Source organism: Molossus molossus, unplaced genomic scaffold (genome assembly GCF_014108415.1).
Source record: "Molossus molossus isolate mMolMol1 unplaced genomic scaffold, mMolMol1.p scaffold_m16_p_6, whole genome shotgun sequence".
Classification (NCBI taxonomy): domain Eukaryota; kingdom Metazoa; phylum Chordata; class Mammalia; order Chiroptera; family Molossidae; genus Molossus; species Molossus molossus.
In genome coordinates this window covers 59,836,583-59,864,285 of record NW_023425399.1, presented here as the reverse complement: position 1 = coordinate 59,864,285, position 27,703 = coordinate 59,836,583, and the positions used below count along the sequence as shown (strand labels likewise).

The window sequence follows — 27,703 nt, the reverse complement described above, 5'->3', positions numbered from 1 at the left end:
ATCTGGATTTCAACATTTGGTACTGAATGAGTCTCCAAAAGTTGTCGGAACTCACTGTATGATTCATCAGCAAATATTAGCAACAAAGACACTGCCAAAAGAGTTACAAGAAGTAATGAAAAGCATCATAAGTTCTGTCAATTTTGTAAAGGCGAGCACTTTAAACAGTCAACTGTTTTCGCAACTGTGCAACGAGTTGGATGCGCCGAACAATGTTCTGCTATTTCACACTGAAGTGAGATGGCTGTCGACAGGAAAAGTTTTAAAACATGTTTTTGAGCTTCGTGATGAACTCAAAAGGTTTTATAATCAGAAAGCAAGACTGCAGTTTGAAGCACTTTTCAGCGAAAAAAGTGAACTGCAGAAAATAGCTTACTTGGTTGACATCTTTGCCATCTTGAATGAGTTAATTTATCACTGCAAGGACAAAATGCAACATGCCTCCATTTGTCCAAAAAGATCCAGTTATTCCAAATAAAACTTCAGCTTTGGCAAAAAAAAATTGGATGAAATAAAATTTACATGTTGCCTACCTTACATGTTGCTTTCTTTGAGGACCATGACACTGAACCAGGCAAAAGGATTACAATGATCATTTCTGTGAAAGAATACTTGCACGTGCTTGCAGATGAAATTTCATCATACTTTCCAAATCTACCTGACACCCCATTTGCTCTTGCCAGAGCCCATTCACAAAGTTGAAGATGTTCCTGAGACAGCACAAGAGGAGTTCATTGAACTTATTAACAGCGATGCAGCGAGAACTGATTTCTCTATAATGCCAGTTACAAAATTCTGGACCAAGTGTTTACAGTCATATCCTGGTCTGTCTGAGACTGTTGCACCTTCTTCTTCCATTTCCAACAACCTATCTTTGTGAAACAGGGTTTTCCAGCTTGTTGGTTATCAAGTCTAAATACAGAAGTAGGCTTATTGTGGAAGATGATCTTCGTTGTGCTCTTGCAAAGACTGCCCCGAAGAATTTCTGATCTGGTGAAAAGGAAGCAATCTCAACCTTCCCACTGACATTGGCTTTTTACACATACTGTCACAAAATGTAGCAATGTTTACTGTTGCTATATAAAGACTGCTACCTATGCTACACCATGCTTCAAGACAAAATTTTATTTATTTGTAATTAGAAGTAAATATTTCACAATATATAATTACATATTGTTTTTGTGATTAACTGCTATGCTTTAATTCTGTCCAATTTGTAACAATGAAAATACATCCTGCATACCAGATATTTATATTACAATTCATAACAGTAGCAAAATCACAGTTGTGAAGTAGCAATGAAAATAATTTTATGGTTAGGGGTCACCACAACATGAGGAACTATATTAAGGGGTTGCAGCATTAGGAAGGTTGAGAACCACTGCCCTAAGTGGTAAAAGTTAATCTAAGTGGATGGTGGAGCCAGGATCCTAACCCCAATCTTCTGGCTGATGCTGGTGCTATTTCCAGTTCACTGACTCATCACACAAATAGGTTCTGGATACTCACTAGGGTGGGCCTGGGGGGCTGGGGTAGGTGCTGGATTTAGCAGCAAGTTGGATGCAGTCCTTGCCCTCACACCCCATCTTTCTGCAGAGGGTCACCCTCTTCTCAAAACAAGCATCTGGATTCTTTGCACTTGAACTCTGTGGTAGAGCAGGGTAAATATAAACCTAAAAACAAAAAAATTGATGCCCTGGCCGGGATGGCTCAATTGGTTGGCGCATCATCCCCGGTTCGATCCCTGGTGGGGGTGCATTTGGGAGGCAACAGATCCATGTTTCTCTCCTTCTCTCTAAAATCAATAAAGAAGCATATCCTTGGGTGCAGATTAAAAAGAAAAAATTGATTTTTTTCCATGGTGCAAAGGGAAAGGGTTCTTCCTTTCCCTTTTCTTAGAGCCTTTGCTCTAATCTAGAAAACTTGTAATTCTAAATTTTTTGTCTTTTTGAGGTAAATGTCAATAAATGTTTTTAAAAGCTCAGTGGGCCTTTGCCAGTTTTACAACCCAGTATTTTTGTTTGTTTGTTTGTTTTTCAAGGTCTTGTGAGCCAGTAATTTGAAATGTTAACCTAACTTCCAGGGAGCACTTGGCTCCAAGTTGCAAACCTGTTTCCTGCGGAAACAACATGAGAAATTTATTTCCCCTTTAGATAAGGACAATTAGCAAACACAAATGGCCATTCCAGTTGCCAGGTGAATTGACCATGAACTCTGTGTGACAAATGGTGCTGTTAAGTCCTCTCACTTGAGAACATGGATGTGACAGCCTAGCTCTGTAAAAAGGTCCTATTTCTTGCTGTCTTTACAGTCACTTTAGCAGACTGCCTGTGAGGTGCATTACATTCTTATTTAATACTAAAACTTTTTTTCTTCTCCTGTGGATAGTCTTTGGGCGGGCAGATTTTGTTTTTCTCTATACTTACCAACTGTAGAAACCTGCCTGGTTGAAAAGGGCTCCGGAAGAATTTGGACAGCCTAAATTCCCCATTAGCAGCGGATGCTGTCTGAGAACCTTCCTGCGGCCAGACACCTCGTCGCCCCTACCGCAGCCTCCTGCATTCCTAATTTTAGCGACCGCAGCTCGCCGGGTCACCTGACCTGCAAGCTGGTAGGCCCACGCCCCGCCCCGCTCAGGTCACGCCCACGCGGAGCCGACAGGAGCTGCCTGGAGCTCGGAGTCTGCAGCCGGAGTAGGGAAGCCGCGCTCTGCATTTAGCCCCCGGCGGCGATGAAGATCTGGAACTCGGAGCACGTGTTCGGGTGAGGTCAGGCCGCGGTCCACCGTGGCGTTCAGGCCAGCGCTGGCACACGCCGCAGCGCCGCTGGAGGAGGCCAAGAAAGGCCGGACCCCAGACCCGGCCCTCGCAGAGCCTTCCCAACCTGGCGTTGACTGTTCCCAAACCGCGGCCTCGGCCTCCTAAAAAAAGGGCTCAGGCTCTTGGTCCCTTCTAGGGCGTCCTCAGCTAGAGAGACGGCGAAGCGGTACAGTGCAGTTAGATGAAGGCGCCTCCTGGCAGAGGGAGGCCCCGTGGGATTACTGAAGCTCTGGGAGGGGGGTCGGCCTTTCCTTTCCGGCCGGAGGAGGACGGAGCTGCAGGATGCATTTCAGCTGATCGTATAGGGACGGACGGCTGGGGTCCGGAGCGCCCTCTTCAGCATGCGCCCCTGGTGGGGTGGAGTCGGCGGGGAGGGGACCCGGCAAGGTGAGAGTGCGCACTTCTCAGCCCACCCAGGCCTAATCTCGCCTACACACTGTTATCATCTGGGGCCAGGGGCTCGGGGTCCCGCCGGGCTAGGATTCAGTAGTGCAGCTGATCACAAACGTTAAACAGGTTTTATGAATGACGGGTCCACAGCGGCTCGGGAGGAAGCCAGATATGGCTAAAGCACGTGGGGGTGGGGGGATGTGGCATGGGATCCACTTGTGGGCATGGAGGGCCTCCAAGCTAGCATGGAAAACTGGGAGCTGTTTAACAGTGTCCTCGTAACCTAAGTGGTATCTTCGTCTGTCATTTATCTGTGAAACTCTGAAATCGTTCTTTAATATTATTTTAAAGGAATAAGGATTTTTAAATACCCAACCCCACTTAGAAAAACATTTTTTTAAATCGTCAACTATTATTTAAAAATAAATTTAAAACATGTTTTAAAAAACTACATGCAGTGGAATTGTCATCCTTTGGCCTTTTTAATGTAAAATTATAATAAAAATGTATCAAGAGGTTAAAAACTCTAAATTATTTAAAATGAAATCTTTAGCCCTGGCCGGTTTGGCTCAGCGGTTGGAGCGTCGGCCTGCGGTCCTGAGAGACCGGGGTTCGGTTCTCGCTAAGGGCGCGTACCTCAGTTGCAGTTTGTCCCCTGGTCGGTTGTGCGGGTGGCAGCCACTCGATGTGTTCCTTTCATGTCGATGTTTCTCTCTCTCTCTGTTCCTCTCTCTCCCTCCCACTCTACCTGAGCAAAATATGGAAAAATGTCCTCGAGTGAGGATAAAAAAAAAAACACAAACAAACAAACAAAAAAATAAAATGAAATCTTTAGACTTGATGGGATCCAAAGTTAGTGTTGTTTTTGTATAGCCTGCGGTTTTTCTCGATGGGTTTCTTGAGAGACCCAGTGAAAGCCCTAATGAGAATGGTTCAGAGATTCTTCTCTCAATTCTCCCAGGGGTGGGACATAACTGGCACCATCTAGATGCAGAGGGGAGAAGTTGTCATTGCATACTGAGATGCCTGGGCAGTGGGGCTGTTTTGTCCTGGAACAGTTGACAAGGGCTGCCCCAGAAGTTCCTGAAATGTTGGTTGACAAGCAGAAGTGAATTGTCAATTGTGAAAAGTCACTGTTGGTAAAATTCACTGATTTAAAGAATATAATTCACAATTTTTAGTAAATTTAAAATTGTATAGCTACCACCACAGACCAGTTTTAGAACATTTCCATCACCCTACAAAGATTTTTAATGCCCATTTGCAGTCACTCTCCACAACCATCGCCAGCTCCAGGCAGCTGCTAGTCTGATTTCTGTTTCTATAGATTTGCCTTTTCTGGACATTTCATATAAATGTAATCATACTACATAGTGGTCCTTTGTGTCTGCCTTCTTTCACTTAGCATAATTTTTTTGAGGTTCATTTGTGTGGTAGCCTGTATCAGTACTTCATTCATTTTGTATCCCTGGCACTCTGCCAATGCTGGCACTAGTTGGTGCTCAGTGAGGGACTGAGGGATCTCACCAAGATCAGATGCCATTCCAAAATGAGAGTGGCTACCCCCAAAGGAATTTCAGTCAATACCAAGCTGCTGTGGACTTAGTGCTGATCCCTTGCCATTGATTTTTGAAGTTAAAAGCAAAGGGCTGTAATGAAAATTGACAAATGTGGAGTGCAGCTGGCTGAGGTCAATGTTGGGTAGGCCCCTGTGGCTGAAGTGTTGTGAATTATGTAGTAATGTGCAGTGGCACAGCACAAAATGGGAAGCCCAGCTTTCTGGCTGGGCTTATTGTGGAGTTGTCTCCTTGCTTAGTCCATTAAAATCACTGATTTATTTTTTATTTCAGGGTTCTAGGTCTTTTCTTTCTATACTTGTTTCTTTTGTATATTTGTTGTACTGTCAGATGAATATTTGATAAAAAAATTAATAAATTTGCTCTGGAAAGGTAAGAAATAATTAGGCACAAAAACTTTTTATCATATCAAGATTTCTTCGTTTGTCCACATCCCAAAGAAACCCCCGGGGACTAGAGGTCAGGCACCGCAGAGAGTAATATAAACACACCTACAGAAATGGAGAACCCTTTGAGAAAGCCATCTGAATTAGTGTGTGTTCTTAGACAGGGTTAAGATTGTTTAAATAGTAATGAAAAACATAAGACTGAAATATAAAAATCCAGAAAGGGGCATGTAAAAGTTAATAGGCTTATAAATTTCATCTTCACAGCATTGACTTAGGTTTCAGGTAGATGTGTAAAATCTTCAGGAGCAGAGCCAACACATGTAGATTTTGGGCAGAGATTCAAGGCCATATTACTCTGTGAATTCCAGTAACTACCATTAAAGGTCTCTAGTAGGTAATGTCCATTTTAGGGAATTAAGGGTTTTAGAGGAGATGATGCCCTAAAGCAAATTTGCTTTCTAGCCAGGAGCAGGAAAAAGTATGCCCTTCCCCCCCACCCCCCCTTTTTTTTAAATAAGAGAAATTTAACATTACAGATAAGAGTTGAAGCACCCCACTCCCACCCCAGTGCAGTACCTCTCTCTCTCTCTCCCCACAGGCAGACAAGGTTATGAATTTGGTGGGTATCCCTCTGAAGATATATATTCCGTTTGAGTACATTTATGTGTGCAAGTGTTTATTATTTTAAAATAGAAATCAGTGACATATTGTTCTTGTACAGATCTTTTACAATTTTCCTTTCCTCTCAACAGTATGGTTTTGAGATCTGTGTTTTGTGTGTGTATATACAACACACACGCACATATGTATCATAGCTATATAATATTTTATTGTATGAATATGTTGCAATTTATTCTTTCTCTTATTGAAAGAACATCAAGTCCCCCACCCCCTTACTACGCATCATACTACAGTGACCACCTGTATATAAATTTCTGGTCCACTTAGGCCAGCAATTTTCAAACACTTCAGCCTCAGGATTTTTTTATATTCTTAGAAAATACTGAGGACCCCAAACAGGTTTTTTTGATGTAAATTGTAGCTATCTATATTTACCATATTAGAAATTAAAACTGAGAAATAATATTAATTAATTTAAATTAATAATAAACCTTTCCATTTGCTTGGAATATTTTTTCCTATCCCTTCACTTTCATCCTATGTGAGTCTTTTGTTGTGAGGTGGGTCTCTTGTAGACAGCATATATATGGAACATGTTTTCTTATCCATTTAGCTACCCTGTCTTTTTTTTTTGATCTTCAAATCTTTTATTGTGTAACCTCTGCAATGACATTCTTCTACTTAACCACAGTGTAATAATCAAATTAGAATATTAACACTGAAACATTACTACCATCTAATTTGTAGTTCCAATTAATTTTTTGCCCATGTCAATAGTAAAAAAGAGTCAATTCAAGTTATATTTCATTTAGCTGTCACTTAAAAATTAGATAATGTTTAGTTTTTAGAACAGTTTTAGATTCACAACAAAATTGAGTGAAAATATAGAGAGTTTTCATGTGCTCTCACACACTATCAACATCTTACATCAGAGTAGTACAGTCGTCCCTCACCACTTTGTGCTTCGACTTTCGCGTCTTCGCTCTATCGCGATTTCTCAATAGAGTGAAGCTGTGAAAGTTGAAGCACGAAGTGGCAAGGGACGACTGTATATAAATAAAGAATCCTACTTCGTGGAAATTCATTTATCATGGAACTGATTAACTGCGATAAATGAGGCCTACTGTACGTGTTATAAATAACTCTAGGTATTGTACATTCTGTGACATTTGATAAATATTTAATGGCATACACCACCATTGTATCACATAGTATAGTTTTACTGCCCTAAAAATCCTGTGTGCTCTGCCTCCCTCTACCTCTTACCCTGGTAATCACTGATCCTTTTACTGTCTCCATAGTTTATTCCTTTCTAGAATGTCATTTAGTTGGAAGCACACAGTGTGTAGCCTTTTCAGATCAGTTTCTTTCTCTTTGTAATATGCATTTAAGTTTTCTTCATATCTTTTCATGGCTAGATGGCTCATTTCTTTTTAGTAATAAATAATGTTCCATTGTCTGGATGTGCTACTATTGTTGTTAATCCTTGCATGAGGGTATTTTTTCCCATAGAATTTTAGAGAGAGTGGAAGGGAGGGGAGGGAGAGACAGAGAGAGGGGAAAGATAGAGAAACATTAATGTGAGAGAGACACATCAATTGGTTGCTTCGTGCATGTGCCCCAACCAGGGCTGAGGATTGAACCCTCAATCCAGGTATGTGCCCTTGACTGGGAATCGTACTTGTGACCCTTTGGTGCGAGGGCCAGTGCTCTAATTATTGAGCAACACTGGCCAGGGCTACCCGATATCTTTTGATTGGAACATTTAATCCATTTACATTTAAGATTATTATTGATAGATACTTATTAATTGCCATTTTTATTCATTATGCTTATGTTTCTATTTCTATTTCTTCTTAATAGTACAGCAGTCCTTTTAACATTTCTTGCAGTGCTGGTTTGGTGGTAATATTATCCCTTGAACCTCTTTTTGTCTGGGACGCTCTTTATTTCACTTCCTCTTTTGAGATGATAGCCTTGCTGGATAGAGTAGTCTTGTTTCAGATCCTTGTCTTTCATTACCTTGAATACTTCATGCCATTCTCTTCTGGCCTTTAGTGTTTCTGTTGAGAAATTACCTGACAGCCTTATGGTAGCTCCTTTATAGGTAACACATTGGTTTTCTCTTGCTGCCTTTAAGATTCTCTCCTTGTTTGTTTTTTTTTGTTGTTTTTTTTATCCTCACCCAGGACATTTTTGCATTTTTTGTTCAGACAGAGCGGGAGGGAGAGAGAGGAAGAGAGAGAGAGAGAGAAACATCGATGTGAAAGAGACACATCAAGTGGCTGCCACCCGCACGACCAACCAGGGCCGGGGACAAACTGCAACCAGGTACGTGCCCTTAGCGGGAACCGAACCCGGGTCTCTCTGTACCGCAGGCCGACGCTCTAACCGCTGAGCCAAACCGGCCAGGGCTCTCCTTGTTTTTCGTTTTGGGCCTTTCAATTATGATATGTCTTGGCATGGGCCTCTTTGGGTTCTTCTTGCTTGGGACTCTGTGCTTTCTGAACTTGTGTGATAGGTTATTTTTTTTTTATCCTTACCCGAGGATATTTTTTTCCATTTATCTTCAGATAGAGTGGGAGGGAGGGAGGGAGAGAGAGAAGGGGAGAGAGAGAGAGAGAGAGAAACATCGATGTGAGAGAGACACATTGGTTGGTTGCATCCCGCATGACCCAACTATGGCTGGGGACTGAACTGCAACTGAAGTATGTGTCCTTGACCAGAATTGAACCCGCAACTCTTTGGTCCGTGGGCCAATGCTCTAATTGCTGAGCCAAACTGGCCAGGGCACCAAGCTAGGGTATTTTTCTGCCATTATTTCTTCAGTCAGGTTCTCTAATACTTGTTCACTTCTTTCTTCTTCTGTTACATCTATGATGTGGATGTTATGTTTCATGTTGTTCCACAGCTCCCTTAAACTGTCCTCCTGTTTTTCAATTGTTTTTGCTTCTTGGATCTCTGATTGAGTGATTTTTTTTCTACCCTGTCTTCCAATTTGTTGATTCAATCCTTGGCTTTCTCTAATTTGTTGTTCATTCCTTTGAGTGTATTCTTTATTTCGATGTCATTCTTCATGTCCTACTGGTTGATTTTCATAGTTTCTATATCTTTTTTCATGCTGTTGCACATCCTTGTAATAATTACTCTGAACTTTATATCTGATAAATTGCTTATCTCCATTTCATTTAGCTCTTTTTCCAGAGAATTTTCTTGTTCTTTCATTTGGGGCTTCTTTGTTTCCCCATTTTGGGTGCTTGTTTTGTTTTGTTTTTGTATGTATTAGGTAGATCTGCTACGGCTTCCAGTCAGTCAAGGTAGGGAGGTGTTATGTAGTAAGTGACCTTTGGGACCCAGTGGTACAGTCTCCCTGATCACCAGAACTGGTGGCCTACTAATATCCCCTGTATGTATTATGTAGATTCTCCTATTGTAATAGAATCTTGATTACTATTGGCCCATTTGTGCATGGGCTTGACCCTCAGACTGAGTGACAGTGATGCTGAACCCCCATCACACTGAAAAGTTTCTGTGCAGTGCTTATCACACAAAGCACAATTCACCTCAGCAGGGTTTGGAGCCTGCCAAATTCTCTCTGTGGGTATACTGCTTGTGAAGCTTATTGGAACCTGCTTTGTTGTTGACTGAAGCTGGCCATGGGTTTATTGGTTTTGGGCCTCTTTGGAGTGATCCACAGCTTGTATCTTCCTCTGATGGGGCTGATTGTGTATGGAAAGGACCAAGCTGAATACCAAGGTCTGGTTTTACTGGCCCATGGCAGAGGAGCAGGTCAGGCAAAGACTCAAAGCACCCAGAGATCCGCCTCTGCCTTCAGGCTGACTGTTAGTCTCAGTTACTTAATGAGCCTCAGATTGTAGACTCAGCTAGTTGTAACCTCCACAGGGAAGGGAGAGATAATTTCCAATGGATGAGACAATTACTTTCTCATGGGCTAAAGCTGCTTTGATGGGAAAACTCTGCCTGAGAAAGATGGCTTCTGCCACATGGGGGGATGATTCAGCACAGTGATCCTGGTGGCTGCCTTCTCAGTTCTCTCCCCAGAGCCTCCAATCCCAGACTCTCCTCGTGCAGTTCTGGTCTATTCTATTCTCCCTATGCCAGAGCCCCAGGTGAGGGGCTGCAAATGAAATTTAGTGTGTTGGCCTTTTAAGAGGGTATCTGTGTTTCTATCTGTCTCTCCCTGCGAGACAGAACCTCTGGTGATTTTCATAGCCAGGTGTTATGTGGGTACCTTTTCCGGTTTTGTTACTCTGGGTACTCTGGGTGGGGAGCCCAGATTGGGGTTTAGTCCCCACACTTCTCATAGGGAACCCCCTGTAGCTGACATATCCCTTCAGAACTTCAGCTGCTACCTGTGGGAGCCCAGCCAGCTCTCTCATGCCTCCACACTTCCTACTAGTCTCAATGTGGGCTTCTCTTTATGTCCTTGGTTATAAGGGTTCTCTCCAGCTAATTCTCAGGTGGTTATTTGGGATGATTTTTCTATAGTTTAGTTGTACAGTGATACCTCGGTTCTCGAACGCCTCGGTTTTCGACCAAATGGAGATTCGAGAAACTTTTGTCTCGGAATCCGAACAAATATTTGGAACTCGAACTTCCGAGATGAGCCGAGTTGAGCCGAATGGCGTTCGTTCGGCCCAGCGCGCCTTGCTTGCGTCATCAGTGTGAGTGCAGAGAGAGAGTCACGCTTTGTGGAGTCACGCTTTCCTATTGGTTTCATTGCTTCGGTTCTCGAACAATTCGGTTCTCGACCGTCCTCCTGGAATGAATTATGTTCGAGAACCGAGGTATCACTGTAATTCCAGTTTGGTCCTGAGAGAAGGTCAGTGTGGCTTTGATTTAATGTGCTACCATTTTGGAATCCCTTGTGGCTATCTTTTGTTACTACAACAAAACAAGTGTAAAATCTGAAACCATAATGAAAGATGTAATTGGCTTAGCGTATGTTTTTAATGAGTTTCTCACCAGTGTATTATTTTGTGGCATCTTGCACTGGTCATTTGAAATATAAGGGTGTGCCCAGTTGCTATATGGGGCAGTCATCAGGTCATGGGAGTGGATACAAGTTTTTTGAAAATTTCAATTTTCACTTGAAATTCAAGTTTTATCTTTGGCAACAAATACTATGAGTTGTTTTCCTTGAAATGATGGGCTCATTTCATTAATTTTTGAGAAAATGTCTGCTGGATACCCCAGACTGAATAACCAAAGTTTGTCCCTGAGCTGTTTCAGTAGAAGTGATAGGCATGGAAAGAAGTCTCCAGCTGGGCTCGCCACCCACAGCTGCCCAGCACTTCCCCAGCCTTTGTAGATCTCTCTGCACAGCAGACGTGCTCCAGGCATTCTTCCCATGATCTAACGTTTTTATGTCTTATATTTTTGTACTTAGTATAATCCTTTACAGTGTTTGCTGAAGATGTTGTATAAGCTGAACTGGCAAGGGTTGGTGAAGTTTATTGGGGTATATTGATTATAGAACAGGCTCCTCTAGAGGAATATAAAGCACTGTCAAGTCCTTTGAGTTTTAGGCTGTAGCTAGTGGTACTCTGGTGAATAGTTTTGTTATATAAAGTTGTTTAAGTTTAGGGCTGAGCATAGTAGGGTATCTAATCCCAGCTTGGGCCTTAGCTATCATGTGGTCAGGATATTAAAAGAAAAATACTTAGGGGTCTAGATGTAATCAAACAAGTAATTTTACTGTTTCACCCTGGATAGTCTTAAGAAACACTGGCATGGTTTTCTTGAAGGCACAGCATGAATGTGGTTTCGGGTCCTGGCCTTAATTTGTGGGGAGAGGCCAGTAGTTTTACCTGTTGCTGCTTTTGAAGTGTAAATGTCAATAGGGTGAAAAAGACAAATCATGTTTTACTAGCATTGTGAAACAGTTTTGACCTTGCAGACCTCCTGAAAGGGCGTGGGAGCCTCTGGGTGTTGTGGACCACACTCAGAACCACAGATCTGGGCCTAGAGTCACTGTGAGTAGGGTGTAGGAGTACTTTGCCTTGTTTGTGGCTGGCTGCCCTTTTTTTTTATTTTTATTTTTTAATTTGCTATTACGGAAATTTCAAAAGTATGCAAAAGTAGTCCTGGCCAGTTTTGCTCAGTGGTTAGAGCGTTGACCTGCGGTCCAGAGAGACCCAGGTTTGGTTCCCACTAAGGGCATGTACTTCGGTTGCAGTTTGTCCCCAGGCTTGGTTGGGTCGTGTGGGTGGCAGCCACTCGATGTGTCCCTTTCACGTCGATGTTTCTCTCTCTCTTTCTCTCCCTCTCTCACTCCCACTCTATCTGAACAAAAAATGGGAAAATGTCCTCGGGTGAGGATTTAAAAAAAAAAGTAAGCAAAAGTGGAGACTAGAATAATGAGTGCCCACTATCATCTTCCAGGTTAACAGTCTCCCTCTGACAGCCAGTCTGGTGTTTTGTGCCCCTGCCCATTGCTCCTTCCTCCAATTTATTTTAGGCAAACCCCAGACATCCTGTAATTTCATCCCACTTCATGTTTCTGACTCCCTCACTGTGCATAGAGAGAGATCTTGGTTATTCCTTTTTACTTCCCAGTGTGGGTAGTAGCTGAGTCCTTCTACCTTCCTGGCATCAGCACTGTGCTCTTTATAGCTGCCCTGCAGTGGGGTGCAGAGGCCCCCGGCCCTGTGGATGGGTTCCCACTCTACCATGGCCACTGTGAGCCGTGCCACAGGTCATTCGTCTTGAGGATGAACTTTAGCAGTTCCTTGTGTTCTTAACCCAGGCAGCTGAAAACACTGAGAAGAGAGGCTGGTCATGCCTTCTTGCCACCTCTAGGTAAACTGCACTCTCAGGAGTTGTGCCAACTTCTGTCCACCAGCAGTTCTTGTCTTCTCTTTTCCCACATTCTCTCCAACACTTGATGTTGCCAGAATTTTGGGGTTTTGCCAGTTGAATGAGTGTTGAGCTTTTTTCTTTAATCAAGAAGTGTGTGATACTGACTTGCTGTACTTAAATTTTATTTTAAAAAATGTCATTAGGCCCTGGCCAATTTGGCTCAGCAGTTAGATTATTTGCCTGAAGACCAAAGGGTCTCAGGTTCAATTCCCAGTCAAGAGTACATGCCTGGGTTGCAGGTTTGATCCCTGACCCTGGTCTGGGTCATATGGGAGGCAACCAATCAACATGTTTTTCTCATATCGATGTCTGTCTCTGTCTCTCTGTCTCTCTGTCTCTCTCTCTCCCCATCTCCCTTTCCCTCTCTCCCTCCCTTCCTCTCTTCCACTCTATCTAAAATCAATGGAAAAATATCCTCAAGTGAGGAAAATATTATTATGTTTACTTTTTTCTCTATTGTTTTATCAATATCTATATATTTCTTTCATATTTTTATTGATTTTTTTTAGAGAGAGAAAGGGAGAGAAATAGAGAAACATCGATATGAGAGAGAAACATCGATCAGTTGCCTCCTGCATGTCCCCCACTGGGGATCGAGCCTGCAACCCAGACATGTGCCCTGACCGGGAATCAAACCCGTGACCTCTTGGTCCATTGGACGACGCTCAGCCAGTGAGCCACACTGGCTGGGCTGTCAATGTCTATATTAACTTGTGTGGTTATCCTGCTATAAATTGTGGAATTATTTATTATGTGAGTATTTTAAGCAGGTTGTATTTAGTTTAAACCATTAGCTAAAAGATGCAATGTTTCTATATAAAAGAAACATTAATGTGTGAGATATGCTGAATACACATATTTCCTTTACTGTCAGACAGTTTTAATTGTAGAAGGCATAGCTCATTCTGCTTAAAGTAATCTTTTTTTTTTTAAATCCTCACCTAAGGATATGTGTTATTGATTTTTTAGAGAGAGGAAGGGGTGAGAGAGAGAGGAGAAAGATGTGAGAGAGAAATATCTATTGGTTGCCTCCCATATGCACCTGATGGGGGGGTCGAACCCAAAACCTTTTGGTATATGATGCTCCAACCAACTGAGCCACCTGGCCAGGGCTAAAGTAATGGTTTTTATGAGAACAACCCTTTGGAACTGACTTTCAAGTCTCACAGATGATTGTATTGAGAAGGCCTGCCTGTGTAACCAGGACTTTTTCTGCTTTTATGAATCTCTAGATTCTCCTTCCTTCCCAAGATCTTGGGCTGACCATGTACCTGACAGTTCTTCCTCAGAGAAGAAAGGGCTCACTCTCTATCCTATAGAACCATCAGGACCAGCCAGATCTCTGCTTCTTCATCTCTTTATGTTAAAGCCAGTGACACAGTAACTTACTGCCATAATTACATGGTTTGTAAAAGTACTTCTTTGTTGAAGAGAGGTGATTCTAGATCAGGCTCTGACAATTTAGAGGCCATGGAATGTAATGGAAAGAAAATAGGGTAGAGCCCCGGCCACTGTGGTTTAGTTGGTTGAAGCATTGTCCTGTACATCAGAAGGTGGTGGGTTCGATTCCCAGTCAGAGCACATACCTAGGATGTGGGTTCGATCCCTGGTTGGGGTATATGTGGGAGGCAGTTGATCAATGTATCTCTCTCTCTCTCTCTCTCTGTCTCTCTCTCTCACTCTCCTTCTCTCCCTTCCTCTCTCTAAAATCAATTTTTAAAATAATTTTAAAAAAAGAACACAGGGTTAGGAGTTGGGAGACCTTTATCTATTCTGGGAACTACTGCTAACTTTTTTACCTGGGAGAAGAGTTTTATGAGGATAAAGTCAATTAATGGTCAACAAATTACACTATTTTATTTATTTTAATCCTCACCTGAGGACATTTTTGCATTTTATATTGAGATATAGAGTGGGAGGGAGAGAAAGAGGAAGAGAGAGAAACATTGATGTGAGAGAGACACATCGAGTGGTTGCCACCCACACGACCCCAACCAGGGCTGGGGACAAACTACAACCAAGGTACATGCCCTTAGCGGGAACCGAACCTGGGCCTCTCTGGTCCCCGGGTCAACGCTCTAACTGCTAAGCCAAACTGGCCAGGGCAACAAATTATACTATTCTAAAAGAACATCAAATATGGAACAAAGCCCGGCTGGTGTGGCTCAGGGGTTGAGCATCGACCCATGCACCAAGAGGTCACGGGTTTGATTCTCTGTCAGAGTACATGCCCAGGTTGCAGGCTGATCCCCCACTGGGAGACATGCAGGAGGCAGCCAGTCGATGTTCTCTTTCATCGAGGTTTCTCCCTCTCTCTCCCTCTATCTTCCTCTCTCTCTCAAATCAATAAAGCAAAATATTTTTTTTAAAATGCAATAAAAACCTTCAATATGTTCATAATCTTTAATACTTGGTTTAGTAATTGCATTTCTAGGAATTTATCATAAGGAAAAATTAGGTATGTTGAAAGACTACTGTAGACAAATGTTCAATACTGTCTTTATTTTACAGTGTAAAATTGGAAGCAAGCTAAATGACTTACCATTGGTGAATAAATAGAAATATCTACAGGATGACCTATTGTGCAGCTATTTAAAATCTATTTCTGAAAATAGCTTTCTGATGTAGAAAATTGTTTGTCAGTTAAATTAATAAAAGCAGATGATAAGTCCATATATTGAACATGATCCCACTTTAACTTTTTAAAAGTATATTTGTGTGTGTATGTGCATGTGTGCGTGTGTGCATAGATCTATTTTTGAGTCTGGGCTGTGTCTGCTCATGCTGTTCAAACATGTTTGGGTATATCTGGAAAAATAATGGTGTCATGGAGACATACCTGCCTTTGCAGGGGGGCTCAGATGCTTCCTGGGAGCACACACATCCTGAAGGAAGGAAGAATTAGGACATAAAGTGCTGTGGAGGAAGGTCCACCCCGAATGAACCATGATGGCACCTGACTTGCTTCCCACCAGACTTGTGTCTGAGGTTTTGAGCCTAAACAAGCACAGAAAGCAGTGGGGCCGCAGTACCTGGCTTGGGACCTCTGATGTCAGGAAACAAAACAGGGACACAAGTATCCATCCCCTCACTTCAAGGGCTCGGCCAGAGAAGGCGTGGTGGCACCCTGCAGGAGAAACCTCTGGGCCAGCACTGGAACACCCTCAGAGTCTCCCACTCAGACTGTGGTTATCTTTGGATAAGTAAAATTCTGGGTGATTTTATTTCTTTTTATTTTTATTTTTCAGACTTTGAATGCTTATTTTTATAACCAGAAAAAATATGTGGTCTCTTCAGTTATATACCACTTAGAAGTTGAAACAAAGTAGTTGCTTCTTCATAGCCCATCAGTAGCGGGGGGGCAATAGCCTGTTCTAGATATGCCTAAGGCAAGTGTTTTTTTCTGTTATAAGGGTGTCAAGCTACCAGGCGTTGAGGTGGTCACTTAGGACAAGAAGCCCAAGTAAAAGTCACAGCCAAGCCTTTATTCACTGCCACAGCTCAGGCAAGTCAGAAACAATGCCAACCCCATAGTGTTTTATCTTCCTGATGGAATAGCAGGGGGAAGGCAGGTGACAGGCAGGGTAATTGTCTCACTGCCCAGAAACTCCAGACTAAAGCATTTTCTTCTTTATGGATTGGAGGGAGGGTGGAAGAGGAAGGAGGAAGTGCTGGGACAGGAGAAGGGACAGCCAGAGGGAAGGAAAGTGCTTTAGCCAAGGGCCCCCAGGGATGAGGAAGCCTTCCAGAGGGGCTCCTGACTGCAGACCCAGGGCATCCAGCTGCCAGGATCCCAAGTTCTTGTTTGTGCCCCAGGCCGCTGGCGAGGTCTGGTGGCAAAGTCTTGATTGCCCATGGTTGGCTCAGAAGGATTGCAAGATTCAGGATATGGGTCTGGAGCCAGACTCCTCATATATATTTGTTTGAATATACCTTTAATTAAAACTGAAAGGAAAAACATTTTTCTCCCTGGCTGGTTTGGCTCAGCGGTTAGAGTGTTGGCCTGTGGTTCAGAGAGACCCGGGTTCGGTACCCGCTAAGGGCGCGTACCTCGGTTGCAGTTTGTCCCCGGCCCTGGTTGGGTTGTGCGGGTGGCAGCCACTCAATGTGTCCCTTTCACGTCAATGTTTCTCTCTCTCTCTCCCTCCCATTCTATCTGAACAAAAAATGGAAAAATGTCCTCGGGTGAGGATAAAAAGAAAAAAGAAAAAACATTTTTCATTTCACTCTCTGTTACATAGCATCTCTGGCTCCTAGTGCCACTCTGGCACACATTACAAACCATAGAGATTGCTTGCTTATGCTGGGTGATTGTATTTTCCCTCCAGCCACCCATGGGACACAGTCATCAAGGCTGCTATGAGAAAGTACCCAAATCCGATGAACCCCTGTGTCGTGGGAGTCGACGTGCTGGAGCGCAGTGTGGACTGCTGTGGCCGGCTTCACAGCCACCGCCTCCTCAGCACTGAGTGGGGGCTGCCTGGCCTCGTGAGAGCGGTGAGCCCACAGCTGCTTGCCCCGCTGGTACTGCCCTGCCCCACACACTTGCACCACCCAGCTGGTGCCTACTTTGCTCCCACAGCACCTGCATCATCCTAGCTACACCTGCTTTTCCCTGGCTACACCCATCTGCAAGAAATGACCACCTTCCCCGGCAGCGATTCTCAACCTGTGAGTCGCGACCCCTTTGGGGGTCAATGACCCTTTCACAGGGGTCGCCTAAGACATAACAGTAGCAAAATTACAGCTATGAAGTAGCAACAAAAATAATTTTATGGTTGGGGGGTCACCACCACATGAGGAGCTGTATTAAAGGGTTGCGGCACTAGGAAGGTTGAGAATCACTGCCTTAGAGCATCCACTCGGGATTTCTGGGAAGCCCAAGAGATGATGTGTTCCTCTGTAAACTTTATTAAACTGTTTATTTCCATGGGTCCTGACACATGGCATGGCTCCCCCACCTCAGCCTCTGCCACCGCACAGAACCCTCTCCTGCATCACGCCACAGTGTTGCATCTGTTGCTCGGGATGCTGTAATAAAACACCACAGATTGGAGGGATTAAACCATAAACATTTGCTCTCTCCATTTTGGAAGCTGGAAGTCTAAGAGCAAGGTGCCAGCAGGGTGGTTTCCTCTGAGGACCATGAGGGATGGGTCTGTTCCAGCCTCTCCTTGGCTCACAGTCTGCTGGCCACCCACCATCTCCTAACAGGGTTGACCTTCCTGCCAACCCCAGAACTCTGCATGGCACCCTCCCTGGCTCTGCCACTGCCAGAGGGCCTTCTCTGCATGCCTGCCCCCCCTTTCTTTTTTGTCGAAGCATTTATTACTGTCATACACTCAACTCTACTCGAATGTATTCATTTGTTCAATGCCCGTCCCACCTCCTAGAACAGACACCCAAAGCTGCTGCACAGGGCTGTTCACCATTGCACCCTAGCCATGTAGATAAGCACATAAGTAAATGAAATGGTATTTTGTGTTTGATGCTACAAAAGGAAATTTTAACACATCATTATGCTAATTTTGCTTTGTTTTTTAGATTTTGGGAACCAGTAGGACTTTGACATACATCAAAGAACATTCTGTTGTGGATCCAATGGAAAAGAAAATGGAACTTTGTTCCACCAATGTAAGCAATGGCCTAAGATGAGAAAGAAAGGTGCTTGGTAGGTCTTGGTGATGGTGTGTAATAGCTTCATTTAATTTTATTTCCAGCCTACCTTTGGTCTACATGATTGTTTATTTTTATTTATTTATTTACTTATTTTTGTTAATCCTCACCTGATGGTATTTTTCCATTGATTTTTACATAGAGTGGAAGGGGGAGAGAGAGAGAGAGAAGAGAGAGAGAGAGAAAGCAAGAGAGAGAGCTAGAGAATGAGAGAAAGAGAAAGAGAGAAACATTGATGTGAGAGAGACACATCGATTGTCTCCTGCACAACCCTCACCAGGGCTGGGGATAGAACCTGCCACTGAGGTACGTGCCCTTGACCAGGAATCAACCCATGATCCTGCAGTCCGAGGGCCGATGCGCTAACCACTGAACAAAACCGGCCAGGGCGGATTTAGCAGGAATTTCATTTCATTTATTTTATTTTATTTTTTTATCCTCACCCGAGGACATCTCTCCATTCTTTATTCAGACAGAGCGGGAGGGAGACAGAGGAAGAGAGAGAGAGAAACATCAACGTGAAAGGGACACATCGAGTGGCTGCCACTCGCACAAACCAAACAGGGCCGGGGACAAACTGCAACCAAAGTACTACATGACCTCAGCGGGGAACCGAACCTGTCTCTCTCTGGACTTCAGGCTGACGCTCCAACTGCTGAGCCAAACCGGCCAGGGCTTAGCAGGAATTTTAAAAGCCACTTTCTCCTGCACTCCCTCTCAGTTCTCTCAATTAAGAAAATTTATATTGACCTAATGAACGTTCAAAAGACATGTTGGGCCCTGGCTGGTTTGGCTCAGCGGTTAGAGCGTCGGCCTGCGGTCCGGAGAGACCTGGGTTCGGTTCCCGCTAAGGGCATGTGCCTTGGTTGCAGTTTGTCCCCAGCCCTGGTTGGATCGTGTGGGTGGCGGCCACTCGATGTGTCCCTTTCACGTCGATGTTTCTCTCTCTCTCTCTCTCTCTCTCACTCTCACTCTATCTGAACAAAATATCGAAAAATGTCCTCGGGTGAGGATTAAAAAAACAAACAAACAAACAAAACATGTTGTGGTGAATTCATGGGCTAGGAACACGGTTTACTTTATAAAACCTCACTGTGTGGATTGTGTCTCTGTGTGCTGGAAGATTAGGTTCTGAACTACTTACAGTTATTGGAATATCGTTTGTGACCTTTACAAATGGCCCCTTTCCCTTGTCCCAGGCAGCTCTTCTGTGTAAAGTCACAGGGAGCCTCACAGGTGTCCCCCCATTAGCCATTCCTGACAATTTACATATTCTGTTTTCTCTCTTCCATTGGGAAAATTCCACTCTGTCCTTTAGGAATGTTTAATTTTCAGTGAAGAAGGATTCTTCATGCTACAGTGAGGTCTGGTGGGAAGGAAATAGTGTAGGGAGTAGGATAGTTATAAACCTATATCCTGAAATTACCACTGAATGGTTGGATGGCCGCATATGTTTCTTATTAACCCTCTGTCTAAAAAAAAAGTATTGTTACTATTGTTATGTCGATTAATGAAGGGAAATAAGGTTTATAAAATACTGTGCCAGGCACAAAAATATTGCACATAAAATGATAATTCCTAATCAGAGTTTAATTGTTAATGTTGTTATTTCTATACACCGTAATAACTAACTAATGAGCCTCTTTTGATTACTCTGCATTCAACAGGAGGAAAGATTTCCCAACTAACCACTTTGCTGAAACAGTGAAGCCAGGTGGGGGAGGTTAGTGTAAGATTATTACATGAGCAAAAAATAAGTGTTTTAAGTTTATTATTGCTAGAAGATTATAGTGCTTTTGACCACTTAAACTTTAAAAAAAGAAAAGGTCTTATATTGGGAATTAACTCTTTGCTAAGAGAGTAAATTGGGTTAAACAAAGATAAGATTCCATTGGCCAATGTGGCAGCCACATGTGGCTATTTCCATTTCAATTAAATAGGATTAAGTAAAATTAAAAATTTAGTTCCTCTGCACACTAGCCATATATTGTGTTTATTAGCCACACATGTTTAGTTACTTTGACAATGAACAGAACAGATATAGGACATTTCTAATATTGCAGAAATTCTGTGTGACAGTGCAGTTCTAGAGCTCCAGTTTTTAAATACGTTTTACTAGAAAATATTAAAAATGTACATGAGGGTCTAGTTGGTTTACAGGAAACAGCACAGGAGGAGACGATATCTATACCACTTGCTCTTGTGGTCTGTGTAGATTCAGGGCTCTGCCCTGTGAAACCCCAGGGCACAGTGCCCAAAAGCCAGAGTCTGCCACTGGTGGGTGCAAAGTTTTCTGCTTGTTTACCTGCATGCTAACCCAGGAATACTTTGTCCTTTTTTGCTAAGGGTTTGGAAGTTTAAAAATACAGGTTCCCCCCTTGTCCAAAAGTAGAGCATTCCTATGAAACCTTAGGTAAGCCAAAATGCTATAAAATGAAGAAGCAGTTTCATTAGGACACATCTTGGTAATGAAGCACAAAATAAAGGGAAATAAAGCACAGACGTTCACAGACAGGCCGCAGCTCCAAGCTGAGATGCCAAGTGTGACTCCTGGGAAAGGACTTGGTGGGGCCACTCTCACGAGGGTGTGTGCGCTGCCTCTGTAACCACTTGCTGCAGAACAAATGCGGAACACTGTTTTTGCTTTTTCACCTTTTTTCATAAAATCAAAGATCTTCAGATTTCTTTCAGTTAGCAAAAACAGGTCTTTCCTAAAAGCAAAGTAGCATATGCGAACTTTCAAAAAGTGGTGGATACCTGCCCCTTGAAGCCAGGTCCAGCTCAGGATTAGGTAGGATGTGGAGAGAGGCAGGTGACAGTTGCCAGGAGCAGCAGCCAGGACACCATTTCCCTGGGACTTAATATGGTGGTGCTTTCTGGGCCTGAATGTTTCTTCTGTTCTGCAGTAAGTGCTGTTTTGGGGGTGGAAGAGTATGGGCAGATGGTGTGGGAAAAAATGCGAGAAGTAGAACCTAAAGCCATTGTTCCTTTTTTTAAGATCACACTCACAAACCTTGTGTCGGTGAATGAGAGGTTGGTGTACACACCCCATCCGGAGAACCCTGAAATGTACGTGGTCTCGCCCTGGCATTGACACGTTGAACTCCAAGGTCAGGGTGGGGTTGAGCCTCCCCTCTCTTAGGGCTGCTCAGCCTTTTGCTTCTTGTTCTTTTTAGGACGGTGCTCATACAAGAAGCCACCATAACTGTGAAGGGGATCAGCCTTGGCAGCTATCTGGAAAGTTTAATGGCCAACACAATATCATCCAATGCAAAGAAGGTAAGGGTCTCAGTCTGGGCCCTGTGTGTGCTCTGGCTGCTAAGTGCCAGAATAAGCGAGTGAAATGTGAGGTCCCATTAATCCATGAGTGTTGGGCCCTCTGTCTAGCTGAGCTTATAATGTCACATTGTTTCATATTTACATTCAAGACCGAGGACAAGGGAGCCGTGCCCATCTGAGGGAAAAGCGCAGGGTAAACCCAGCAGAGGCAAAGAGCCGAAATGATAGGCCCAGTTAACCAAAAAAAACCCCACACATCAAAAAGATGTGTGTTTACATTGTCAGGCAGGATATTTAGGATTTTTAGTGGTTTCATATTTAATAGGCATTATGTAGCTTTGGCCAAACCTCTCCATTTGCAAAGGTTCCCTGGAGTCAGCTGCCATTCTCTGGCAGGATGGGGGAGTGAGCTTGGTGAAGGTGAGATGAGAAAGGATTCACCAGAAAGGCCATCCTCCCCAGGGTCCTTGGGTAGAGAGCTCAGCTTTAGTGAGGCAGAAACTACTCACAGAGTCCATGTTGCCTTCCTCTCCAGCAGAGTTGATGAGAGAGGTTGGATGGGTGCAAGTTCAAGGTAATGTCACTTGCCAGAGCATGACCTTGGCTTCTCACCTTAGCGTACCTCATAGGCTCACATCTTCCCAGGCTGTCCTCCCTTTGCTCCCACCCTGACTTCTCCCATGTCTCCCTTTTTTTTCAGTCAGAAGTGAGTCTTCATTTTTGAGATCACTTAGATGCTGCCTGAGCTATACATCCCTTCCTACCACAATTAAGTCACCTGTTAGTGGAAACCCACTATGGCTGGCATTTAGTCTAGAAGAGCCAATCTGCCCATTATTTAGAAAACTCCAGATTGGGAGGTGTGTGCAGTAGCTTAGCTCAGGTCAGGGATGGGAGCACAGTGCCGAGGCTGTATGCTGTGTCTGTGGTGAGCCCTCCAGGGAGGGGACGTGGCCTTACCAACCTTCATGTCCGGGGTCTGGCTTGGGACAGGCACCCTAATGTTTGTGAAAAAACATAGGAGGGAGTGATTACGAGGTGAGGCCAAAGCCACTTCAGACCCTGTATGAGAAAAATCAGGGTAAACTCGGTGCAGCCAAATCAAATTCTTTTATTCACTTACCTTAGGCGTTTTTGTGTTGAAGGCCTGGTATAGAATCAGCCCTCCCTCTAGCTATTGTTATGATTTGACAGCATCCTTCATCAGTTGGGGAGATGTGTGGGAGAGCTGGTAGCCCGAGGGTGGGCACAGGAGATGGAGGTGGAGAGGCAGGTCATCCTGAGCTTAGGGACAGCGCATGGAGGCTATGAGGGTGGCAGCTGTTTCCCCTAGTCTTGCAAAGCAGGAGGTGACAAGGTGGAAGAGCGGTGCCGGTGTCAGTGTAGCCCAACCTGATGCAAGAATTTTAGGCAGAATAATTACCACCTAATTTTGAACCTGAGAAACTGCCTGCTTACAGTGAAAGACTGCACACAAATGGTTACTGTTGTACCTGTACAACTGCCATTTAAATTACAGGCTTGTAGCTGCTGTCTGCAGCGAGAGGCCGATTTCTTACACCATGTTGAAATCCTTCTGTGTTGCTCCAGGGGTGGGCTGCTATTGAGTGGATAATTGAACATTCTGAAAGCGCTGTGAGCTAACGAGTCTGCATCTACACCTTGTGATGAACAGTGGTAACTACACCATCCTTTAACCTGGTAGAGAATTCAACAACTTGCTAACTACATGCATGGTGTGCGGTGGTGGAAGTTGTTTACGAGCTGGAGCTGCATGCGTCTCCAGCCCTGTACTCCTTAGTATCTTCTGCAGTGAGAAAAAAATCACTAGGTTCATCCTCTTCCTAATTCATATCCCTGTTTCAGGGCAGGATTCATTTTATTATTTGTTTATTTAGTTGTTAATCCTCACATGAGAATAGTTTTCCATTGATTTTTATCTTTATTGTTGAAAGTATTACAGATGTTCCCCCTTTTAACTCCATTAACTCCCTCCTCCCTGCTCCCACCCCGCCTCCTACTTTTGTTTTGATCGTCAGCCTATTTGGATCAGTATATTCCATCAACAAGTGAGATCATATGGTACTTGTCTTTCTCTGACTGGCTTATTTCACTTAGCATAATACTCTCCAAATCCCTCCATGTCATCTCAAAGGGTAAGAGATCTTTCTTTCATATAGCTGCATAACACTCCATTGTGTATATGTACCACAGCTTTTTTATCCACTCATGTATTGATGGACACTTGGGCTGTTTCCAGATCTTAGCTATTGTAAATAGTGCTGCTATGAGCATAGGGGTACATATTCATAGGGGTACATATATTCTTTCTGATTGGTGTTTCAGGCTTCTTATGATATATTCCTAGAAGTGAGATCACTGGGTCAAATGGCAGTTCCATTTTTAATTTTTTGAGACAACACCATGTTGTTTTCCATAGTGGCTGCACCAGTCTGCATTCCATCCAGCAGTGTGCTGGAGTCCCTTTTTCTCCACATCCTCGCCAGCACTTGTTTGATGTGTTGATGGCAGCTATTTTGGCAGGTGTGAGGTTATACCTCATAGTCGTAATTTGCATCTCTCTGCTGATTGGTGATGTTGAACATTTTTTCATATGTCTCTTGGTCATTTGTTATGTCCTGTTTGGAGAAGTGTCTATTTAGGTCTTGTGCCAACTGTTTTTTTTAAAATTATCGATTTTTTAGAGAGAGAAGAAGGTAGAGAAAAATAGAAGCATTGATGTGAGAGAAAAACATTGATTGGCTGCCTCCTGCACATCCCCTACTGGGGATCGAGCCCACAACCGGGCCTGTGCCCTGACTGGAAATTGAACCAGGACCTCTCAGTCTATGGGATAATGCTCAATCCACTGAGCCACACCAGCTTAGCTGCCCACTTTTTAACTGGATTGTTTGTCTTCCTTTTGTTGAGCTGTATGAGTACTTTATACATTTTGGATATTAACCCCTTATCTGATGTATCACTAGCAAATATATTCTCCCAGAGAATGGGTTCCCTTTTCATTTTGATGCTAGTTTCTTTTGCCATGCAGAAGCTTTTCAGTTTGATGTATTTATTAATTTTTGCCTTTGTTTCTCTTGCCCTAGGCGATATATCAGTGAAAATTCTGCTACATGTGATGTCTCAAATTTTGCTGCCTACATTTTCTTCTAGGATTTTTATATGGTTTCATGACTTATATTTAAATCTTTTATCATTTTGAGTTTATTCTTGTGTGTGCTATAAGTTGGTGCTATCTATGGTTTCATTTTTTTGCATGTAACTGTCCAATTTTCCCAACACCATTTATTGAAGAGACTGTCTTTTCTCCATTTTATACTCTTGCCACCTTTGTAGAATATTAATTGAGCATAATGTTTTGGATCAATTTCTGGGTTCTCTGTTCTGTTCCATTGATCTATATGCCTGTTCTTCTGCCAGTACCGGGTTGTTTTGATTATAAGGCTTTGTAGTATAACCTGATATCTGGTATTGTGATCCTTCCAACTTTGTTCTTTTTCAAGATTTCTGTGGATATTCAGGATCTTTTTTGGTTCCATATAAACTTTTGGAGTATTTGCTCTAGATCTGTGAAATATGCCATTGGTAATTTAATAAGGATTGCATTGAATCTATAAATTGCTTTGGGTAGTATGGACATTTTAATGATGTTGATTCTTCCAATCTACAAACATGGTATATACTTCTACTTTTTTTATTTCTTCCTGTATTTGTTTTTTCAATGTCCTGCAGTTTTCTGAGAACAGGTCTTTTACTTCCTTGGTTAAGTTTATTCCTAGGTATCGTAATTATTTTGTTGCAATGGTAAATGGGATTTTTTTTTTGGTTTCTCTTTCTGAGTGTTCATTATTGGTGTATAAGAATGCCATTAATTTCTGGATGTTGATTTTGTATCCTGCTACTTTGTAAAATTCATTTATTAAATCTAGTAGTTTTTTTAATAGAGTCTTTAGGATTTTCTATGTACAATATCTTGTCATCTGCGAATAAAGACAGTTTCACTTCCTCCTTTCTAATTTGGATGCCTTTCATTTTTTTTTTCATGTCTAATTGCTGTGGCTAAGACTTCCAGTACTATTTTAAATAAGAGAAGCAAAAGCAGACATCCTTGTCTTGTTCCTGTTCTTAAGGGAAATGCTTTTAGTTTTTGTCCATTGAGTATGGTGTTGGCTGTAGATTTTTCATATATGGCCTTTATTTTTTTGAGATATGATCCCTCTATTCCCACTTTGCTGAGCATTTTTATCAGAAATGGGTGCTGGATTGTGTCAAGTGCTTTTTCAGCATCTATTGATATGACTGTATGATTTTCATCTTTCATTTTGTTTATGTGGTGTATCACATAGGATTGTTTTCAAGGGAAACCCGAATGCTTGTTTTCTTGTCTCTAATGAAGTACTTGGTTACCTTTCCTACAACTTGTGCATATTAGAGGCTTTCATTAGTAGGTCCAGACAGTGTTAGCTGAGTTAATGGGAGGATTTTTTCATTTGGAGTGGGATTTGAATATTTCCACATGTTCTTTTTTATTTTTTATCCTCACCTGAGGACATTTTTCCATTTTTGTCCAGACAAAGTGGGAAGGAGGGAGAGGGAAATGGAGAGGGAGGGGGAGAGGGGGGGAGAGAGAGAGAGAGAGAGAGAGAGAAACATCGACGTGAAAGGGACACATCGAGTGGTTGCCACCAGAACAACCCATCCAGGGCCGGGGACAAACTGCAACCGAGGTACGTGCCCTTAGCGGGAACTGAACCCGGGTCTCTCTGGACCACAGGCTGATGCTCTAACTGCTGAGCCAAATCGGCCAGGACTTGCGCATGTTCTTATAAAGACTACTCTGTGCCCTTGCGCCAGTGCTGTGAGAAGAACATCGGCCTGCCTCCTCGCTCCCTGTGAGCCAGCATCCGGGCATGCACCTGCCACTGGCAGTTTCCTTTTAGTGGCAGAAGCCATTTTAGCATCTCCTTGAGTTACCCAAACATCCCTTGGTTTCTTAGGTCAGCAGTGGTTGGACTGTCACAACGGATTTGACACTTAATTGATCAGCAGTGATCTTCATACCTAATAAGAAAGTCCAAGTTTCCCAATGCCTTCTATGTAGAGAATCTTTACACTCCTGCCTTGAAACTGCTCACTCTATTGACTTTCTCTGCTGTGATGCTCTGGGCCCCACTTCCCACAGTCTGTCTGTCTGGCCAGCTGTCTGTAGCATCTGTGTACACGTTTGGTGCCTCAGTCAGCAAATGAGAGCCTTGGGGCTCAGACTCCTTGAAGAACTTTGTTGATTTTTCTTAAGGCACTAAAGTGTAGGTGTGCCATACCCTGTTACCTTGACCCCAAGGTCATGGTCTGTGGATAGTATCTTTTCTTCCATAGATGCACCACTAGGGTGATCACATGTAGAGGGCCTGCCTGCTGGGTGAGCCTGGTGTGTGTGGGCAGTGTGCTTTGTGCGATTGGTGTCACTTTGAATTGTGGATTCTGTCACATTCAATTTCCTCATATGCTAGAACTGAACTGCCTCAATCTTTATTCAGACGCCTCACCCAAAACACCAGAGGAAAGAAAGAAAGGAAGAAAGAAGCGAGTCCTGATATGGTTCAACAGCCCAGTCTGGGAGAGGTGTGGAATCTGCTGGAATCTGGAGCCTGCCTTCTCATAGCCTCCACCAAGCTCCTCCGTGGCGACCACAGGACAGGAGGTGTGCCCAAGGTGCAGATGGAATTCTAATCTGTTGCAGAGTGAGACCCAAAGGAGGAAGACTTCTAATAGGAGGATGACAAGGGCCATGAAACTGCCACTTTGTCATCCATCCCAATTGCTGAGTAGGGCCCTGGGAGCTGGCCCTGCGCACAGCCCAGCCGCCCCCGTGCCAGCGTGTAGTCAGATTGTTCTTGTGCCTTTGTCTATTTTTTCCTTAGCAACAGTTCCTGGCTCTTTCTTGCCAATTCTTGGGATCTCATTAAATAGCTTTTCTTTTTTTAGATCACTGCCTGTTTCCCTCCCATGCCTCTTAAATAGCAGTCTTTACCACCAGTCTCTTCACATA

At 43.3% G+C, this 27,703-nt stretch overlaps 1 protein-coding gene across 4 annotated transcripts; it reads left to right on the top strand.

Annotated features, from left to right (window-relative positions):
* The first annotated feature begins 2,660 nt into the window (after positions 1 to 2,660).
* On the top strand, positions 2,661 to 27,455 carry PRELID3A (PRELI domain containing 3A). 4 transcript variants are annotated; one of them, XM_036245144.1, is made up of 7 exons: positions 2,661 to 2,763; positions 17,007 to 17,175; positions 18,223 to 18,312; positions 21,353 to 21,423; positions 21,531 to 21,633; positions 23,224 to 23,310; positions 27,192 to 27,300. In XM_036245144.1, exons 1-6 carry the CDS (start codon positions 2,732 to 2,734, stop codon positions 23,275 to 23,277), a joined length of 519 nt encoding a protein of 172 aa, XP_036101037.1. In that variant the 5' UTR covers positions 2,661 to 2,731; the 3' UTR covers positions 23,278 to 23,310; positions 27,192 to 27,300. The 4 variants fall into 4 exon arrangements, with proteins under 4 accessions (XP_036101037.1, XP_036101036.1, XP_036101039.1 ...); XM_036245143.1 differs by lacking the exon at positions 23,224 to 23,310 and having other exon boundaries at positions 27,192 to 27,361; XM_036245147.1 differs by lacking the exons at positions 2,661 to 2,763; positions 23,224 to 23,310 and adding an exon at positions 15,542 to 15,893 and having other exon boundaries at positions 27,192 to 27,361.
* The last annotated feature ends 248 nt before the right edge of the window (positions 27,456 to 27,703 follow it).

Excerpts from the sequence above, each read along its gene's own strand:
- PRELID3A (XM_036245143.1), top strand. The coding sequence starts at position 2,732 with ATGAAGATCTGGAACTCGGAGCACGTGTTCGG. Across the intron at positions 17,176-18,222 it reads TGCCTGGCCTCGTGAGAGCG|ATTTTGGGAACCAGTAGGAC; the intron begins GTGAGCCCACAG and ends TTTGTTTTTTAG. Across the intron at positions 18,313-21,352 it reads TGGAACTTTGTTCCACCAAT|ATCACACTCACAAACCTTGT; the intron begins GTAAGCAATGGC and ends CCTTTTTTTAAG.